At 37.8% G+C, this 22,375-nt stretch overlaps 1 protein-coding gene across 1 annotated transcript in view; it reads right to left on the bottom strand.

Moving 5' to 3' along the window:
• The window catches only part of TOX (thymocyte selection associated high mobility group box), a 299,971-nt gene that overhangs the window by 116,778 nt on the left and 160,818 nt on the right, over nt 1-22,375 (bottom strand). Inside the window, exon 3 of the mRNA XM_008058400.2 lies at nt 10,128-10,370. Within this exon, the coding sequence (XP_008056591.1) occupies nt 10,128-10,370 (243 nt within the window). The remainder of the gene's footprint in view (nt 1-10,127; nt 10,371-22,375) is intronic.

Raw genomic sequence — 22,375 nt, 5'->3', positions numbered from 1 at the left:
AGGAACGCTTCTACACTGGTGGGAATGCAACCTAGTGCCACCTCTTTGGAAAACAGTGTGGAGATTTCTGAAAGAACTAGAAATTGACCTTCCATATGACCCAGCGATCCCCCTATTGGGAATATACCCAGAGGAACTCAAATCATTCTACAAAAAAGATACCTACACCTACATTGTTTGTTGCAGCACTATTCACAATAGCAAAAATATGGAACCAACAATGCTGCCCATCGAAGCTGGACTGGATAAAAAAAAAATGTGGTACATATGCACAATGGAATATGTGTACATGTACCACAGCCATAAACAAGGACAAACATATGGACTTCGCAGCAACTTGGATGGATTTAGAGTCACTCATACTCAGCGATTTATCACAGAAACAAAGAACAGCATACCATATGTTCTCACTAATAAGCGGACCTTGAACTATTATCATAATACTATGAGAAGGGGGTAGGTGGTATTGGGAAACTGCCAGGGTGTGTGTGGAGAGGTGGGATTGGCAGTTGAGGGAAACCGCCAGGGTTAGGTATACAAATGTTCATTATGCAGGTACACCTCATCAACAGGGGTACTTGCATAATGAACATTTGTATACCTAACCCTGAATTGTACCGCACATCTTTAAAATAAAAAATAAATAAAAGAAAAAAATCTTTTTAAAATGTATTCACCCCCAAAGGAGGATCAACTATACACTACAATTAATTGTCAAATATATCAGTTGAATACCGGTATGTGTTAGAAGTAATTAGTAGACAGTTGATTAGGTATTAAGACTACAATGATTAGATCTATGTTTAGAGCTCAAATTTATTTTGCTGTATTGAAAGTATTCCGGCAGCATAAAGGGATTTAGACCCCACGATATGTGATATTATGCTTTTCTAAAAAATTAGAATATTTGTATCATTTTAGAAGAATAAACAGCTGCTTGGAGCTGTCAGTCCCCAAAGCAGTAATGATCCTGTAGCTATCTGGGAAAAAGATTAAGGGTTTGCATGGGGACCTTAAAATGGGGACAAACAGGTTCATTCATTTATCTGACCAGAAATAGTTATTGAACTCCTACAAGCAATCACCACATATGCACCCTTTTATTATTGATATCAGCAATTTCTGCATGAAGGTCTGGGCAATGAAACCAAGTGTGCTCTCAGGGCTTCTACATCCTCTTTTCCATAATAAGCTTATGAAGCAGAGAGAGAACAAGAGTCGTTCCTCTCCACAGGAGATTATGTCCTGAGTGTTAATGCTAAATGGTGAAGGAATGAAAGAGAAAACAATCCTTGATCTGAAGTGCCATCATTATTATTCAAGGTAGGGGGGTGGGGAGGGAAAACTTGTTGGACCTGAAATGACGAGGATAAGCAAACAATGAGTGCTCAGTCCCAGAAGAGGCATGGGGAAGTACCACCAAGAGGCGCCCCATCCATACTCACCTGGACAGAGCCTCCAGGTATACAATTGCTGTCCTGAACAGGTTTCTGTTTTCATTTGCTGTTTATTTCTTCTTCCTGGTGACACCCCTTTCAAAATCCAGATTTGATGCTGCTTTTCCCAAACTCTCCCCTCAACACTAGAAAATATTTTACTAAGAAGTTTTTACTTAGAGGTTATAGCTAGTGACTGGAAAGCTCATGCCTAGGACCTGGGAATTCTTACTTATGGGCTTACTCAGAATTCATCTATCCAAAGACAACTATGCATATATAAACTACATTATTAATTATGCATATGTAAACTACTATATACTTATATTATATGCAATAATTTAACATTACACATATATTATATAATATATAATACATATATATATATATATATGTTTCTGTTTGTTTGCAAAGGGCTATTTAAATAATGAATAACCAGTCGGGGAAAAAAAAAGGTGACTTAAAGGGCAACACCACCACGACCTTTTCAGATACTGCTGGCTGGATACCAGCACAGCAAGAGACACACTTCAGGAATGACCAATGAGTCAACAATTAAATATATCAGCAATCAATGATGCTATTAAAGACCCTATCATAGAACATCTATGTGAAGGCAGAGAACAATTTGAAAAATTTAGAAATTAATCTGCAATCTCAGGCTCTGGGAGCTCTGCCCTCTACTGTGGTTGACATTCCTTAAGATTATAAATGTCAAAAGAGGAAGGGGGAGGAGCTAATTTGATTAAAAAGTTGAAAAATAATGACCTCTGAGGAAAAGTTAAAGGAATTGGGGTTATCTAAGCCAGGTAAAACACAACTGCTGGATTGACTTAATAAGTGTCAAATACTTGAAATCAACTGTTCTCCAAGCATTCAGATGGCCAAGGTAGACAAGGTAGGCTAAAATTGCAGTAAGAGACTCTGGTTTAACTTTAATAAGGAACTTCCTGGAAGGAATCTAAATCTCTTACTGCAATTTAACTTAATGTTACAAGGTTAATTAAACACAAACAGGCTACCAAAGAAAGTTGTGGAATCTTGGCTCTTAGTTAGAAAACCACATATCTTAAATGGTTTAGGTTTACTCCTGCCTAGACTTAAGCAACTGGATTAAATAGCTGCCAGAGTTTGCTTACAACATATTATAAAACTGATTTTATAGCTTTTTGACTTCTTTCGTGTATGGATGAAGCACACATTCATATTAATTCTAGGATTGGAAAAAGAGTACAACAAGTCCTATATACCAAGTGAATTTTGACTTTGAGTACTTGGCGTAGTAAAGGAAAAGTCTTATTTTTAAATTGGCTTCTTTCCTGAACACTATTAAGGAGAATTCTATTTTGGAATAATATTTTATTATAGCTCTAAAAGATAGCCCCAAATCATTAACATACTGAGTCCATTGAACTACTTATCAATAGTACAGTCTGTTTTGAGCAAAGAAAGGGCTTAAGTACAGCCTTACAACTAACCACAAAAAACACTTATTTTTGGCCTTATTAGGAATTTGTAAAAAAACAAAACAAATAAAAACCAAAAATCCTCCAACTAACCCATACATTTACTATATATGGTCAAAAATAAGAACAAAACCCAGTCTATTTCTTCATAGTATTAAAGTGGTTTAGCGTATTGCTCACATGTTCTGCAATATTCAAAAAAGCATAATTTGTGAAAAATAGGCTGCAATTGCTAAACATTTGATGAATTGTAGCATAATGCTAAATACTTATTCATCATTATTTTTCTTCTGTCAAAGTGGCAAAATTATTTTTTATTGCTTATTTTCCTTTAAAAAAAAAAGGAAAAAAGTCACTGTGACATCCATTCCATTTTAAACGAATGCTTCTATTATTCCATCACTAAATGGGCTGACATCATCAGCTCTCTCATGTCCTGAAAGATGCTTAGCTCTAGTCCATAGTTACAGACTTCATGCATTACATGAAATAAAATACCTCAAGATTCGGAAAATATTTATTTTAAAAACAGCAATCAAATTGTCTGTAATCACATTTTCTGCTTGGCTTTGAAAGCTGCATTATTCAATATGCCAGTGGTCTTTTCCATAATGGCAACATATTGGAAATTCATGCTGCTCTAATACATCTGAATTCCTTGATGTGCGGCACTCCCCATAGGCCTGAAGGAACACGCCTGCTTCAGTTTCATAAGTCCTGTATAGCACCTACGAAAGTGATGGTTGTCAAAACAGTTGTACAGTGGCCTTTGAATGCAAAGTGTGCCATGACTGAATGCTAAAAATGACAATAAATCTGAGTATATACATTATGCTTGCTTTTGTTGCCGGGAAAAAGAAGGCATTTGGGAAATAAACCCCCCAATTTGATTGCCTTTTAACATCTTTTTTCCATTTTAAACTCCAGAACTAGAAATGTGAAGCATTCAAAGAAATTGAAATCCCCTTTGTTACTTTTTTCATTGTAAATTTTCTATAATGTGTCATTAGGACCCATACTCTACAAAAAGCCCAGGTTCTAAATGAATCCTTTCTTCGAGGCCATTCTAAAACTTTGCACGGTTTTTCTTTGTATGAAAGAGCTTCTGTTGACTGCACAAAGAACAAGCAATCACCACATATAGGCCAGGCAGAGAGGCTTGGATGACTTTATACAAGGTTGCATTTTCCCGTCCACCAATCCATGATTAAACCCAGCAGTGAATGTACCCGAGTAGAGAGAAACAGTAGAGAGGCGCTTGACTTCAGTTTGTAGGAATCAAAGGATTTTTCTTCAGCCATGAATACTTAATATGGGCATTTTCTTATTCTACCTTTCTCCCAAAATAGTTTTATAGTTTCTTTATAACAACATGAAAACACCATCTGCTCTCACAAAGCAACATCACTTTCTTTTTAATGGCACGATAACATTTTCCACTCAAAAGAAATTATCTGTCCAATGGGTTCTAATAAGAGATTACATTTTCTGGGGGTGGGGGGACAGTTAAAACACTGAGACAGTCAAAGCAATGGCGGGAAAAATTACTAAGTAACAATGTAACAGGTCAAATGAGTCTCCAAGGCTGAATAGGAGTTGTGCGGTTGATAGAGAATGAATCACAAGAAAATGCTAGCCTTGGAAAGAATCACGCAAATAACGTCTTGTGGATTTCTGTCTTCTTGAAAGTGGGATTATTTGTGCAAGGGAACTCATATAAGAAATGTGAATAAATGAGGAAAAGAAGAGTAAAACTGCTCTGGTTAATTCCTGTACCCTGTCTCCCATTCCATCCCCCAAAAGCTCAGCTGGGACCCTGAGAACTAATACTCCACTTCAACCCTGCTGGTAGAAGAGTACAGAGACTTAGCTACGATTAACAGGCTTATCCAAGGCTCTCATTCCAGTGCTTTCTTAACCAGACTCCACTCTCTGAGAAGTGCAGACAAATCAATTACCCACTAATCAAAATAACTCAGGGGAATTTTGAGAAAAATAGTACTCTTGCATATTGGGTCATGAATGGCTGTTTAACTTGGACCTGGAGAATCAGAACTAATTGGCACTTATTCGAGAGTTATGCACTTATAGAAACTCTACCCTGTTTTATAGTCTGTCCTTGGAAAAAGAGAGACTTTCAGAAAATGGAATCTTTTTCAAAGTGCCAGAAATCTAACTTGTTACCGGAGTATTGACTGATGATAAACTGGCACTGGCGAGAATAAGCAAAAAAGTGGTGAGAAATTTGCGGAGGAAGAGATTTTACTCTGTGTATGTTGTACCCCATTAGCTCTATAGTAAATTTTAGAAGGCAATATAGATATCCTACCCTGGTGACCTTATCAGAAAGAGGTTCCCATTGAATCTATATCTAGTCAAGTACTGCTTTACAGATGTTAACTATTTAATGCTCACATTATGGGATGAAATATACGTATTTCATAGGCAAAGACATGGAGGCACAAAAAAGGTTGTATAAGTTGCTCAGGGTCACACGGTTGGTAAGTAGCAGCACCAGGATTTGAACCCAGGTGGTATGGCCCAAAGACATCAGTTTTAACCACAACGATAAATAATGACACTCCGTAAAAGACTCCTTTCGTTAATGATAGGCTTATTGCAGTCTTTTTTTGACAGATGTGAAGAAGATTCAGGATTAAAGTACAAAAATCTCTTTTGGAATGTCTCCTCTCCCATGCATTTTAACTTCTCCCAAAGAGTCATATAGGCTTGATTTTCAAATTTTATTTAACAAACTCTTATATAATGCTTCCTATGTGCCAGTCACTGGTCTAAGTAATTCTTAAATATTCCTTTAACCCCATGAAGTTAGGACCATTATTATGCCCATATTTTAAAATAAGGAAGCTGGAGTAATTACTGGATAACTCATTGAGTAGGTCACAACCACTCTGAACTTTCACTTTCCATTTGCAAAATTGGAATGCTAATATTTTACTCAGATATTGGTTTTTAATTTTGAACTAATTTTTTATGTCTAATATATTAGATATTTGTAGAAAATGCTCATAAACAGTGAAATTGTATCACTTATTCCCAGAGAAGATAGAAAACAAAGGTAGATACAAGAAAATTTTATCTCCAAAATAAAATCTTAGTAAATAATATATTACGTATAATGATTGATATATAAACATGTAACATCTAATAATCTCTATATATCAAACATCACAATAACATTTAATATAGAAACAATATTAAAATAAGAACTAAGGTATTTTTACCTCCTTGATCCATTCAAATACTAAAATTCCATCAAGTGAACATACAAAAATACAACCATAGTACTAACAGCAGAAGGCTGAGTACTAATAACATTGAAGAGCTTTTAAAAAACACAATTGGACAAAGTTTATCTTATATATAAATTTTTGCAAGGTTGTTTATACTCATAGTGTTTAAAAATTTACAGAAAGTTCATTATTGAGAATTTATAAATGTTAGCTTTTATTAGTTGTTTTTATGTTGTAGGTGTCTTTGAAAAAAGATCTTGGATGAAGCGTAGTAATTTCTAGGTAGATAGCATTTACATCCTAATTTCTGTAACCATTATTTTTCATGTCTGAGCACTGATCACCTAAACTGTCCCTACTCAAATATATTTCAACAAATGGCAAAACAGTGAATAGTGTGGTTGTTTCATTCTGTGTTCATATTCAACATGAGCAAGGTTGCTAGGGAAGTTTTGATACGTTTTCAGAACAAGGAAGTGTGATGAGGAAATGTCATGTCCAAAGTTACTGCCAAAGAAAATAATCCCTTACTGCTTCTTTAAAAAAGCAGAAATATAAAGGGTTGCTCATCTTTAGATCCATATATATTCAACGGTGATGCAAAAACAACTTAGTAGCCCACCTCTCTGTCCTCACCATCACCACACTGGTGGAGTTCCTTAACACCTCCCATGAGTTGGGATCCCAGGCTACTAAGGCTTTTCACAACTCTGGTGCCTTACTGCTGCTATCCAAGCAGGGTACTACTGCCAGAAGGATTTTCCTACAACATTGCTTTTACAAAGCCTTTGCCTTGAGTGAAAACTGTCAATAGTTTCCTTATAATCTGCCCTATCAATGTCAGAGTTCTTTAATTGGTTTTTGAAGTTTTGGGCCAAATCTCCCATTTAAAAATACCCAGCCTGATTTTTGAATGCTCTTCCAACATACCTTTTCTTTTCTGTTTATCTAAATCAAAATCGTCCTTCAATCCCTGACTGCAGTCCTACCTTTTCCACTAAGTTCTATACCCATACCAGCATATATAATCTCTTCCAACTAAGAATTCCTGCTGAGTTGATGAAAAGTACAACAGAGTTGGGCACGTCTTTTGGCCTCTAATTGTGACATGTTTCTTTAATTGTTGCGTAACTATTTATGTTTTCAGTGTCCAAAAGAGCAGAGTATTTTTCTTATCAAACATTTGAACCCTTTCAAAATTTAGGCCATGGTACACATTCAAAATGTACACGCTGAAGAATGGCATTCTCGTCATGTGAAAGCTCAAAGCAAAAACTGAAAAGGCTCTTTGTTTCTCAAAGGAATTCATAGACAAAAGATAGCTCCTGATTCTTCCAACTTTATTAGATTTCAATTGCAACTCTGTAGTGTATCAAACTCTGGCTTCTGGAATCTAGCCAGAGATCCTCATGCCAGAAAGGAACAAAAATGTAATCTCCAAATCTACTTTCTCCAAGACTATGCTGGCTTGACAAAAAAATGGTCTTAATATAAATTTAATACTAGTCTCACGAATCAACGTCATTAACTAGATCTATACTGTCCAACAGAGTAGCCACTAGGTGCATGTAACTACTAAAATTCCAAGTAATTACAATGAAATAAAATTTAAAAATCTGTCCCTCACTCATACTATATGCATTCAATAGCCAGTGACTACTGTTACTGGACAGCATAGATTATAGCAGCATTTCGTCATCATCACACAATGTTCTACTGGACGGCACTGCAGCTTATTCACATCCTCACCAAAAGAAGCACTTGCTGGAGTAGCTTTTTGTTCATAGCATCAAATGTTAGGACCAGTGCTGTGAGTAGGCAAAGTAGATGCACAGCTCCTGAATATGGTTTGAGAGGGATTGGGAAGGTTCAACTCAGACTCACCTTCAAGGGCTAGAATGGCAAATTAGAGTTTCACTCCTTTAGCTTAGCCCAACTGGGATGTGCCTCTCCCCTACCTTGTAAAGTGTTGAAGTTCCAAGGGAAACACACCATGTTGAGGCAAAAACACCTAAGTCTAGCTTTCGTCAGTGGGTTAGGTGGGGAAAGCATAAAGAAACGTTATGAGCAGAAGAGCCTCCAGATTGGGAAAGAAGAAGGCACAGTGGGACAAGAGCCGGAGAGTGACCTGAGAGTGGAGTGCCACTTGAGAGTGAAGGGACTGTATTGGACAACAAATCTGGAAAAATCCCTGACCCACAGTTCCTGGTGTTGCATTAGCATTTCTTAAAGAGTGAAGCCTCTTAAAGGTATACTGAGATGGTCTCAGGAATGCAAAAGAGAGTAAAATACGACTAAAAAGGAAGTAAATTTTATAAAGGAAAAAGGGTTTTCAGGCTTGAACTATATAACTGACTATCTCATTACCCTTCCTGTGGCCCAACTTGTGGCCCCTCCCCAAATTGGTTCTCATTCTCGTATTTCATATGATATACACTGCATGCATCCTTGCTCTCTTCCTAGGGCAAAAGGGTCCCAATAGTGGCCTGATTTGGATGCCTTATTTAGCCCATGAGCTGGGTCTGAAGGCTCAGCCCCAAAAAGAAATAAGCATGGGCGTTTTTTTGGAGATGACTGCACTGAAGTACAACATTTTCCAGATTTACACAGTTAGCATGTTTATTCAAAAAACCAATTTTCTGTTTTATGAAGTCATAGTTAATACTTGTAGACTAAAGGTGGAATATAATCTAAAAAAACCTGGGCAACAGTGGTGAGATTTCTGCCTCTGCTAGGGCTGCAAACACGTTTTCTCCTCTTGACCGCACAGATGGCTGCCAGATTTTAGGAAAAGTCTATACACTATTGTGGTATTAGGCTCTGGGCTTCATTCTCCAAAGAAACTACTTTGAGGTTTCTTTTGACTCTCCTTTCATTCCCCTCTTACATTCATGATTAATAGAACAAGCTTCCTGTAAAATCACTCAAGTTCAAGATATATCCCCAGAAGATTTAGATAAGTGATCATATGGAATTCTTTTTTTTAATCAGAAACAACGTAATATGAGCAAGTTAATCAATTTGTTCATTGTGAACATGACAGCAGTGCTCAGTGACTTATGAAAATGACAAGAGAGTCAGTGGGACCGTTAAGTGACTGAAAATGAAAACCAAAGAGTGCTAATTAAAACTCACTGCTAACCTGGGAGGACGGTTTTCATGACATGGTCAAAAGCTCTACTCTTGGCTGTATACCACTGATTTTCTTTTTTCACCACTGTGATATATACAGAGAAAATCATCAAGTTTTTAGATGACATAAAAACCAGAAGGAAAGCTTTTATGATCAGCCAGTGTTTCACAAGTAGGACAGTCTGTTAAAAATACAGACCCCAAAATTCCCAGACAGGACCTGAGGATTCGATTTTTTCCCCCTACTTTTCTGGTTGATACACGTTTCCATTAAACTTGAGAAATTAGTTGCCACTATGAATTGTTAGATAACAGGCCCAATAGACTGAAACACTTTAGTGTAGATATATTTTGATCACCAGAATTATACCTTCAAAATTAAAATTAAAACTGTATTCCTGCTTTCCTACAATGTCCATTTGTGAAATTTGAGAGTGGAAAATAGGAGGAAAATTCAAGGTGAATAGCAGTTCCTGTTCTGAAGATGTGGCGATTTCACCTACAGGGAGGGATGAGAAGTGGTGTCTTTTAAAATTACATTTTTTTAATCTGGAAATTGGTAAACCAGTTTGACTCTAACCGTATGTGCAGTTTCAGATAGTATTTAGGACTCTGGGTTATAAATATGAGCGATCACACAAATAATTAATTGATTTTGCCTTGACAAATATAAAATGGAAAATCGCTTTAAAGTTTTATAGGATTTGTGGAAAACATTCCCATTGCTAAAAATGGTTCCAGAATGCTGTTATTACAATGTAAAGGTCCTCGCATTAAATCAGTCCTTGACCCTACTGTTCCCTTCACTCCCCACCATAAACAGGTAAGCAGATTCTTACCACAGAGATGGAGTTGGAAAGCAGTGTTCCATCCTGGCCCAGCATGTTGGAGACGGTGATTTCAGGGAGGTCCATGTTTTGAGGATGAAATGGTAGCAGGCCATTATGGTTCATTGGGTGACACAGAGAATGGTAACTGGACTCAACTTCGTTCAGGTGCACCAGCGAGTGGTCGGGGAGGGAAGGAGGAGTGATTGGTGGAATGTTGAAGTCTTCACTTTCCAGGCTGGGACCCGGGTAGGACTGTGAAAAGGCAAAAGTGACAATTGTTGCAAATTATCATCTTCTTGTTCATCACCATATCAAACACACATGACCCTTTAGGTTTGATGACAAGCAGTATTATGTATTTGACAAAGGCATTTCAAACCCTGAGATTATCCTGCTGCCAGTTCACCATTATGCATGGAAGAAAATCGCCTCAAAGGCAGATCCACTTCTGAAATAAAGACTGCTTCCATTAGGCGGTTTTATTTTTCCAAAAAGTTGAACTCAAACAGATTTCAAAGGTCTCATGAAGATTTTCCAGAGTTTTAATCTAGCTGAATACCTTTTTCATGGGAATGGTAGGGAAGGAAGGCAATTTATAAAATTAATATCTGATCAAACAGGTTTCATAGGGTTCCTACTGCTCAGATCATGGGATGTAATAAAAATGAATTCACAAGTTCTGGGCAATTGCTTTTGGGTTTTGAAAAGCTACCTGTTCACAACTGACAAAAGAAAATTTTAGAAAAGAAGTAACTTAAGCATGCTGCATAAGTATGGTTGCACTGAAAGTTTGACATGAAAAAAAATGCCATTCAAAGCTATTTTTATCACAAAGATTTTATCATAAAAAGTGAAGATTACATTCATGATTTCTATTAACATTAATGTGATTTTCCCCTAAAAGCTGATAAATACTATTGCAATCACTTAAATTTAGTCCATTTTCAAAGGCAAAATAATACTAATATTATTACAATACTAATCCTGGAATAAAAGTCAATCAGTAGAATAACTGCCATTAACATATCTGGTTTTTTTCTCTTCTTTTACAAACTAGCTTTAGCTAAAATAGGAGGAGAGGGAAAGAAGAAGGAAGGAAAGATTATATGAGGACACACCTGTTTAAAACGAACGTAATGAATGTTAAAAACTATAAGGAAGAATTTAAAATAAAACATTGTTACCAATGAATATCAATCACACATTGATATGTGGCAGTCCTTTCTAGAACAGGTGTCATAACATGAAAGGAAACATTTTGGTCCAGATAATTCTTGCAAGCTTATCTTTCCAATTAAGAGAGCCTTCAGAGTGTCTGAATGCACAGTTAACAAAGATTCCCTTGTCTAACAGTCCAGCGCCTGCTCAAATGTTCGAGATTTGAAATGAGAGGCAAAGGGTAGAAGCCAAAAAAAGTAGTGTAAGGTATTCATTGGGTGTTCAGCCAATAAGCGTCATGCTCTTGCGTCCAAGTGCCTGGGGTTATTTTTTCCAGATGGCGTCTATTTGTCTAACAGAAAGAAAATCTTCAAGTTCCACTTGCTAAATGTTATACAAGTTTTGATATATTTGTTTAGGCGCCGTCAGAAGACAAGATTAAATGAAGAGCTACTTCGAACATCTGGAATCTAGACCTGGTCATAGAAAGACACGTGGAGGTTAGACAGGATATATGAAAGGAAGTTTGATTCATCCCTGCAGATAATTTTTTAAAAAATATCTGAAGTTTTGCTTTAAAAAAAAATCACCAGCTCTAAAAGTTCAGACACTAGTTAATAAATTCTTCTGTTAACAGTGTACTTCTCTTGTCTGAAAAAAATATACTAGTGCTCTGTGTCAAAATTATAGGGTTGATTAAATTCTCACTTGCCTGATATATTTTAGACCCTGACAGATCTAAGCCATCAGTTTCTTTGCAAGTATGCTTAGAAACAGCAGCAAAAAAGATGCCTAATGGGGAGGCTTGAGAGAGGGGAAGCCTGTTTATTAATGCCTATTTTATAGAAAGCCCTGTATTGAGTCTTTTGACAATGTTGTCTTCGTTTAATCCTTACAATAATCGTTTGTGTAGCTCTTATTACCCAAGTTTCCTGAAGAGAAAATTGAGGCTCAGAAATTAAACAACTTGTCTGTTTTCACTCAGCTGGTAAATGATCAACTCAATACATACGAGGGATGAATTTATGAGAGAATAGGGCGTTTTTATTGCTACGATGTTTACATAAATAGTTTAATTGCAACTATTTTATTAGGTTGAATGATACCAAATTGCCAACACCCAACTGTTTTTGATAAGCAAAATTCCATAATTTAAGGATTAATATTAGTATTAATATAAGGTCTTTTCTTTCCCAAATCCCACCCCATTGCCCACCCAATGAAATAAAATATTTACTCTATATGAGCATAAGATTACATAATTTGTTTCTTTGTCAACATCGCAATTGCTTAATTGTTGATTTATCCATTTTCTAAAAAGTTAACTGGTAACTGTTTGAAATTTTCCTCAATCAGGCACCAATGAATGTCTGAGATAAAGAAGAAAGACGTTTTTTTTAAATTTTGGAAAGGCCATTAAATCTAAAAAACTACTAAGGGATATTTCACCTATGTTATACCACGATTAAATTCTAGAGTTTCTTCAGTAATTAAATCTTAATTTGTGGTGTTTTAAAGGAAGGTTTAATTGGTATCACTTTACATTCAGTGATAACAATTGTACTGCAATTTAGCTAAGCTACATGGTTTATTTTCATGTAATTACACATTAACTTTATTTAATCCATGCAATTATATACCAAATCACAAAACTTAACTGGCAACAGGTAGTTATATGGATCAAGAATTTTAACACTGTAAGGTTTAGTAGTTTCTGTTATTCATATTAGAAGTCATGCTATGGTTATTCGCCTTGAGCCAATTACAGTGCAACTCAGGCCATATAAAAAGCATGGTGACAATAGTACAAATGTCAAAATGTCCCAGAACTTCCAAAACATTCAATGTCAGACTAATTTTTAACTATTTTTGAATGTGAAAATGAATTAGCTAATTCCTCAACATTGATTTCTATGGTGTGACAGCTTTATTTTGACTTTTAAAAACTTAATACAATACTGAGTGATCCATCACAGCAACAAAGAACTGAGTATCACATGTTCTCACTCAGAAGCGAGCCTTGAACAATTATCGTAAAACTATAAGAAAAAGATTGGGAGTAGTGGGAAACTGCCAGGGGTTGCGGGGAGGGATGCACACCTCATCAACACAGGTACCTGCCTAATGAACATTTGTATACCTAACCCTGAACTGTATCTTTAAAATTAAAAATTAAAAAAAACCTTAATACAAATATGTTTAACCTAACAATAGTAAGTTTAAGAGTAAAGACAATTTGCAGTTTTGAGGGATACAGTACAATGGATATAATTCAATATTTTCTCTTATTCCACATGAAACTGCCTAGTTAGAATTAGTGTTCAATGTTTGTTGAATAATGAGCTCATGAATCACTAAATGAATGCATGCATGCATGAATAAATGAATGCTAAAATGACTCTATAAAGGCAGGAAGTTTGCAAATATACCACCGTTATTCATGGGTTTGAGTAAATATCTTGTATTCCCAAGACTTTGCACTGGCCAGTTGACAGCACAGTATGTAACATTAATCTCACATTGTCAGGAGGCCAGAAATATCCTGTTAGGGAAGTATAACCTTGAGCAGCTGAGGAAGGCTAGGCAAAGCATAGCCTCTGACTGCTGCTCTGGTCCCCTGTATTGGCTGGTATCTACCATGCTATGGTGACATAGAGATTCCGGAGGATTCATAAAGGAGAGTTTGTGACTCCCTGGCTCTCAGATGCTGCGGAGTGCATACTTCAGGCAGGACATCAGGACTCCCTGGGTAACCCAAAATGGCAGTTCACGGCAGAAGTTCTTTCTTTTTTTCAGTTTGGAGTCTCACTCCGTGGCCCAGGCTGGAGTGCAGTGGCACACTCACGACCACTCCAGCATCAACCTGCTGGGCTCAGGCAATCCTTCTGCCTCAACCTTCCAAGTAGCCGGAACTACAGGTGTGCATACCACCCCAGCTAATTTTTTATTTATTGTAGAGATGAGGTCTTGCCAAATTGTCCGGGCTGGTCTCGAACCCATGGGCTCAGGCAATCCACTCGCCTCAGCCTCCTAAAGTGCTGGGATTACAGGCTGAGCCACTGAGCCTGGTCAACAGCAGAAGTTCTAATAGTTCTGATGTCCATGGCCAGAAGCAAAGGCCTGATTGAATTAGTGGGCCTGAGAGCGTGCTCTGATGACGAACAGAAATATTGCTGATGAGACCAGAGGCTGAGTTGTCCGAGAAGACTTACAAGGGCATTCCTGGTTGGTACAGGAGACCTGTGCCCCTGCCCACATACTTGAGATCCTTGTATGTATGACTCAGGTTTATTTTCTTCCCTCAAGACTGAGCAAGGCCTGGAGTTTTTTGTTTGTTCATTTGTTTTGAGTTGGAGTCTCACTCTGTCGCCCAGGCAGGAGTGCAGTGGCACACTCCCGGCCACTCCAGCGTCGACCCGCTGGGCTCTGGCGATTCTTCCGCCTCAGCCTTCCAAGTAGCTGGAACTACAGGCACGTGCTACTACACCTGGCTAATGTTTTAAAAATTTATTGTAGAGACGAGGTCTTGCCAAGTTGCCTGGGCTGGTCTCGAACCCATGGGCTTAGGCAAGCTACTCACCTTGGCCTCCCAAAGTGCTGGAATTACAGGCTGAGCCACTGAGCCTGGCCACGAGGCCTGGAGTTTAAAGGACTGTCCATTCCCCAACCTTCTTGGAACAAAGACCATTTGGTTTTCTTTAAAAGGATCTGCAATATCCCCATGAGATCATTTTTAAGGAGTAGAAGCCAACAAGGAGTGCCCTCGGAGGCTCCATGAGGCTCGTTTCCAGTACAGAAAGCTAGAAGGAGCTGGGGAGATAAGTGTAGACTTTCAAAGGTGGAATCATATTCCGCATCACCCTGTATGGTGCCATTTACCCGTATCTGTTTAGAGATCAGATTCTTAACAGCAGCTTGAACTATATGGGCTCTGTCTTTCCCTACCAATGTTAAAAATCAATGATAACAGTGTACAGAAATGGAGAGAAAGTATTCAGGGACAGTGGGGTGAAATTCAGGCCAATTCTTTTCATTTCAACTTGGATCTTCACCATATTAATTCAAGGTAAACTGGAAATAAATAAGCAAAGTGAGTGGGTCTAAACCATACCAGTCCACATGATCCAAACGATTCAACGAAATCAAAATTATTCCATTGTTACTTAGACAGATTCTCCCTGATCTTAAGCTACTCCCTGGTGATAGACATAGAAGAAGAGTCTCACCATGTTGCTGGTATGGGAGGCAACATGCATCACTGTTTTTAGGAAGCAGGATCCAAGAGCAGCTGAACATGGGTTAGAATGAAGTGTACAATCATGAGGCTTGGCTAATTCTGGAAGACAGATGAACTTTTCAAGATCACCAGAGGACTATTGGGGTCATTAAAGTAGTAATTTTGAAATATTATCAACCTCAAGAGAATATTTTTGTTGTTCTAAATAAAAGAGTCAATGAGTCTTTCACATCTTTTTTAAAAAATCTTAAAATGTGATAGTTGCACATTTGGCTTATAAAGTGTTCCATCTTTCTACGATGAGGAGATAGATTTTGGAGTGACTGAGAATGCACACGGTGATTTCTTCAATGACTGATGAGAATGGCCACAGAGCATGTTGAGAAGAATTAAATTTCTGGAGTTTAATAGTCCAAGCTTTTCATTAGTTCGAGTTCTAAGGAAAGTTTCTTATTCCTTGTGAGCCTCTGTTTCAAAACTTGCTTCATGAGGTTCTTATAAGCATTAAAAACAAAAACATATGTAAGAAAAACCAATAATATATGTTTGTCCGATAGAAAGTTCTTGAAAAACGGCAGCTTGACATAGCTACAGTTATTGTTAAATGGATTTATACATGCCATGGATTGGGTCACGTACAAGAAAACAAACAACTGTAGACAGTTTGGTCGAGGATTTAGATGTGTTCCCCAAAATCTTATTATAAGGGAATTTCAATATATTTGTCAATTGATTAAATATCACGATGGAGAAAAGTGTAGCCCCATTCATACCTAATGTACCAGGTCCAACAATTAAGTTTGCAAATTCATTCTAGAAAAAGTGCTACATACATACATGCTGAATATCACTATGGTCACCTTCAAAGTACTTCTCTTGGGAGGCTATGCATCATTTCCAGCTCCTACTCCACCCGTCAAAGCAACTTTGGAACTCTCTTTCTGGAACGGCCATCAGTGCTCTTGGCATATTATTACCCTTGCTGTCCTGAATGTCATCACATATCTTCCTTTCAAAATTTCCTTTGTCTTAGGGCAAAGAAAAAAGTTATCAGGGCCAGACCAGGTGAGTAGAGAGGGTGTTTCAATACATTTATTTGTACCGTGCTGCCAACGTAAGTACACGGCGGCCAGTTCGTGAACTTAATTGTCACACCCCAACAAATGACGATGACAGCTCTGATAGCCATTCCAGGAAAAGAGTTTCAAAACTGCTTTGACAGGTGGACTAGGCGCTGGTGTCGGGTGCATAGCTTCCCAAGGGGAGTATTTGGAAGGTAGCCGGAGTGATATTCAGCAGCACTTTTCCTAGCATAGTTTGCGAACCTAATTGTTGGACCTCATATTTATTTAATTGCTCCCCATAAATAGCTTAGATAAAGCTTCACCTTTATTTTAATGGGGTTAAATCACATGTTTAAAATTAAAGAATAAAAAGATGGCGGGAACAGGGAGTGGGCACAGGAAGCTGCTGAGAATGATTTAATGTGACTAAGGCTGACAACTTGGCTTCTTCAGGAAGCTCTGCTGGCAGAGCTAACATCCTGGCTATGTCATTAGAAAGGCCATCTTCCCTGGGGTGATTCTTGAAGAAGAGGTCAAATTGCTAATCAGAAGGATCAATTTTGGGACTGAAATCAAGGATCTGAGGTTAGAAAAGGAACAGGGGATCCTTCCGATCGGCTTTGGTTTGATCTTCCTGGGTGCCTTTTCAGCCATTTGATGAAAGCCAAAGTCCTTTCCCAATGTCCAACCTTCCCAGGTTCCCATTTCACTGGAAAAGAAAATTTCTTGCCTGGTTTCTGAAAGATCTCATTTCCCCTGTCTGTTTAATTACACAGTCACACTCATTTTTCATCACATTGTTTTACATATTCCATGATTGGGTATTCTATTTACAGTATTTTCTCCTTTCTGCAATCTACATTTCCTTATGCTACAGCATGTTCTTATACTCTTATTCTACATTATTACATCTGGAAGTAGAATGTTAATTACAATGACTTTTCTTTACAAAGAATTCATGTTTCCATACTGTCTAAATACAACATTAATATGTGCTGACCAGGAACAAATAATGGGAAATCTCTTCTGGACTTGGCCTTTTCTTCTCTTTTTAAAATCAGGTTTCTCCACCAGAGAGGCACTGCATTGTGGGTCTCTGTCCACATATTGTAATCATTATACAGAGCACTCAATCTTTGGTGACAAGAAGTCCCATAACTCAGAAGAATTCAAAAGATATCATCTTGTACGTATCTTTAAATTATGTGATGAATTCATGCAATCATGCATACACTAAAAATATGGCTATGGTTATAAGTTTGTAAAATATGTTTCTCATATAGAACTTTATTTGAAAGATAAATAAATAGCACTGCCATCAAACATATACAGAATGCCTTAATTTTTAATCTGTAACATAATTCCTGAAAGTTAAGGGTAGAAAAATGCCAATGTTTAAACATGTTTCACCTTCCATTATTGAACATTCTTGTTGCATGATTCAGATAACTGGATGGAAAGCAATGCAACTGAGACATTTATTAGAAAAATAATAACTTCCTCTGTACATTTTCAGAAGTTAAGATATTGCATGTAATGGTGATTTTTTTCCAAAAGAGTTTAAACAGCATCAACATAATCTTCAATTTCTTTGGAGAAGACTTTCAGAAGTATTTTTCAGATTCTTTTGTCTCTGCGTGAACAAGGGTTGATAGCTTGAGACTATAATGTATTACTGTGGAAAGCTTCGGTCTGTTACATAAATCATCTTAACACTCAGCAAGAATTGTCCAACAGTGCCATTGATGTGTTCAAGCCAATATCCTGCAAACAATTTTTTTGTCTTTCTTCACATGTTAGACAATAGTAATAAATCATCTTCATTTAAAAACACACAATGTACTAATTCTTTAAGCAACAGCTATCGAAATAAAATTTTGGTAGGAAGTCTAACATTTATTTTATTTGTGCTCATTAATTTTTGTAACCTGTGTTAAATAAAAGGCCACGATTGCCTCATTTGTTACAGAAGCATCTGCTGTATACCTACTGTGTGTAAGGCATCCTGAGAAGTGTGATTTGAGATACAAAGAACTGGAAGACACAGTTTGTTATAAAGGGAGTGTACTAGAAGAGAGAAATAGGAACTTAGGCTCCCAACAAAGAGCAGTTTATTTGAAGTGTCAAACTAAGTGATATGAGAGTGTAAGCAAAAGAGGAATTACTTGAAGCTGGGATAATCAGGGGATTGCTATAAGCAGATTTACACTGGTGTCGGGGCCTGAAAATCAGACCCTTCTGCTGAGATGCAATAAGTGATCTAGGGGAGGACCATAAAACCAACAAATGAGCAAGTCCAGGCAGATGTACAGGCAGCAGCAAGGAGGTTCAACAGCAAGGTTGGGTCTTCAATCTTTAAGATAATTTCAAGGGCAAGTTTGATACCACTGATCAAAACAAACTTTGGGTTATGGGGCTCAGTGCAGGCCTCTAGTGGAACTGGGATATAAGGTAAAATTTCAGTTACAAAAACCAGTGTGCAAAGGCTGAATGAGACTAAAAAACTGTCAACTGGAGCCTGCCTGACATTGGCTCCTCTGGGGACCGTAGCTGGGAGAGCTTTGAGCCTTGAGGTCAGGGTTTATAGGCTGAAGCTTTGAGGCTTTGATATTGGGAATGTGACCCAAGGATGTGAATCCGAGCAGGTGGGGTGGTGCCGGGTGCCTAACAGTCTTCTGCCCATCTCTGCATGTACTTACAGAAAAACCCTTAGTGTTTGCATGCAGGAGTTTCTCCTGTCATCGTTCTCGAATGATTCTGGATTGGGGGAGACACTGGTTTCCTCTCAATATTGTTTAAGGGTCTACATAAGTCTCCAAGCAGTATTTTAGGGGACATTTTCTTTTCTTTTCTTTTTCTTTTTTTTTTTTTTGAGTCGGAGTCTCACTCTGTCGCCCAGACTGGAGTGCAGTGGCCGCTCCCGGCCACCGCAGCCTCGACCTGCTGGGCTCCGGCGGTCCTTCCGTCTCAGCCTTCCAAGTAGTTGGAACTACAGGCGCGCGCTACCACGCCCGGCTACTTTTTTGATTTATTGTAGAGATGAGGTCTCGCCTGCCCAGGCGGGTCTCACACCCACGGGCTCAGGCAATCCACTCACCTCAGCCTCCCAAAGGCGTGGGATCATAGGCTGAGCCACCAAGCCCGGCTTAGGGGACATTTTCAAACCAGGTGTTGTGTGCAGTTATCATAAGTAAGGGTCTCCCTTTCGGGGGGAAGCAAGAAACAATTTTCCAGAAAACAAATAATGTACTTTCCCTACAACTCACATATGAATAATCAGAGACCAGACTGAAGTGGAGGTGACACTTCTGAAAGCTAGTCAGAGCATGTTTTACAGTGATAGTTCATTATTTCTTATTCAGTACCTAAGGGGGATAAGTGAAATATTTAATTTCATTGTCTAGCATACAACTTTTTATAAAATGCAATCTATGCTCTTTTTAGTCATCTAGATATTTTCAGTTCTCAAATTGAAGCCATACATTCTGAGATCCAGTTCTACATTTTTTGGCTTTATTTGATAAATAACTCATCATAACCATTCCAAAAATAAAAAATAAAAATAAAATGTACATTAAAAAAACCTTGAATCTAACCACTCAGGAACAAAACATTATTAAAATGTGTGTCTTTCAAGATTCTTTTTTTTTTTTTTTTAATTGGAGTCTCACTCTGTCACCCAGGCTGGAGTGCAGTGGCACGATCACAGCTACTGCAACCTTGACCTGCTGGGTTCAGGCAATTCTTCCATCTCAGCCTTCCAAGTAGCTGGGATCACAAACGTGCCCCACCATGCTCGACTGATTTTTTATTTAATATAGAGATGAGGTCTCACCATGTTACCCAGGCTAGTCTAGAAATCCTGGCTCAGGCAATCCTCTCGCTTCAGCCTCCCAAAGTGTTAGATTACAGGTGTGAGCCACCAGGCCCAGCTCAAAATCCTTTTTAGTGCTTATTTGCTAGTTTGTTTTGAGTTTTTGTTGTTTTTTTGTTTTGTTTTGTTTTTGAGTCAGTCTCACTCTGTCGCCCAGTATGAAGCACAGTGGCATGCTCACAGTCACTGCAGCCTTGGCCTGCTGGACTCAGGTGATCCTTTCTCCTCAGTCTTTCAAGTAGCTAGAACCACAGGTAGCAGCCACCATGCCAGCATTATTTTTTTTTAATTGTAGGGATGCTGTCTCACCAAGTTGCCCAGGCTGGTTTCAAACCCCTGGGCTCAGGCAGTCCTCTTGCCTCAGCCTCTCACAGTGCTGGGACTACAGACGTAATCCACTGTGCCTGGCCTGTTTTTGTTTTTAATAGAAAATGTCAGACCACAGAGCTCTGATTTTGGAGTTAGACATGCTAAACACAATCTCAGTTCATCTGTTAGTAGTTTCAGCTACTTAATTTTTCTAAGCTTCAGTTCCCACAGCTGTATAATAGGGGTGATCATAGTATTCAACTCAATAAGGGTATATCAGAATTAACTAAGACAAGATGATAATGTAAATACTTTGGGAAATACACTGGTTCATAAGAGGCAATTATAAATACTAGCTACAGTATTATGAGTACACCATTATATAATGTAATGTGATCACTTAAAATGGATTGTAAACAACTTTCCATGTCAATGAATATTGCCTACATTCTTGTTTAAATGGCTATATAGTATTTTCATGTTTTATAATTTTATTCTATCAGTTCTCTGTTTTGAACATTTAGGATGTTCAATTTTGCTATTATAAACCCTGCTTTAATGAGTATACTAATCCACATATTTCCTAGGATAGTATTCTAGAGTTCTATATTTATGCTCAAATGGAATGACAGAATGTTTGTTCAAGAGAAAACCTAAGAAATCATCCCCCTACTTTGTATCTGAAAAAAATAAGGCCCAGTGAGGTTAAATGATTTGCTTGTATTATAGAACTAGTTGGGTATATGGGAAACTCATAGCCTCATTACATAGATATTTTTATACTCAATGATTTAATAAAATTCATTAGGCTTTAATATACTATTCTGGAACAGAGCAGTCTCTGAGTTTTAATAAATTTTCATTTTTTTAACGGTATAAAATTGATTGTTGCTTCTGGTCAGTTTCTATTTGCTAACTCTTATGCAGGCAGACAGCGTGAAGTTGAGCGTTCAGTGCCCGTCAATTTTATGTGTATATATTTTAAGTATAAATTTTAAAATACATGCTGCATATGTTTATGCCCATTCTTTTTGTTATTGTATCTTGAGTAGAACTCAAAAAATATTGGATGTGTAAACTCACATTCTGCTTAAAGAAACCAACTAAAGCTAACAGAGGACTAAAGCTGACAGCCTATGCTCTTGGCCTGGTTCCTCAATGAAGGGGTCCAGAAAAGAGAAAAAGAAACTTTTGTGCCTACTCATCAAGTGCTGATACGCAATTCCCATTCTTTGGATCTTTTTACCAGAAAAACAATTGCAGGTGGATCTCTTAAATACCAGAGGCTATCTCACTTTCTAAATATTTCCTACAAAGAGAGCTTATGCTGAAGCTAGGGATGTGGAAGAAAAAAAAAGTTGAACAAATGAAGACAATTTTCCAATTTTAATGAATATGAGACCCCTCGACATTCAGTTCCGCAAAAGTGGGACCCTTAGGGAAGAGTGAATGGAGGGGGAGATATCTCCTACGGGAAGACTTTCTATACTTCGTTTACCTTCTGGAAGGGAAAAGGAAAAGCATCAAGGGTGAGAAAAAAGTCTTGGACATGGACAAGAAAAGCAGTGAGTGTGGAGGAAAGGGACCAGGCAGTGGTACAGACGTAGCAAAGGTT

The sequence above is a fragment of the Carlito syrichta genome, unplaced genomic scaffold, assembly GCF_000164805.1.
Source record: "Carlito syrichta isolate Samal-C Ts95f unplaced genomic scaffold, Tarsius_syrichta-2.0.1 Scaffold303331, whole genome shotgun sequence".
Lineage (NCBI taxonomy): Eukaryota > Metazoa > Chordata > Mammalia > Primates > Tarsiidae > Carlito > Carlito syrichta.
This window is presented reverse-complemented; position numbering and strand designations above follow the sequence as displayed.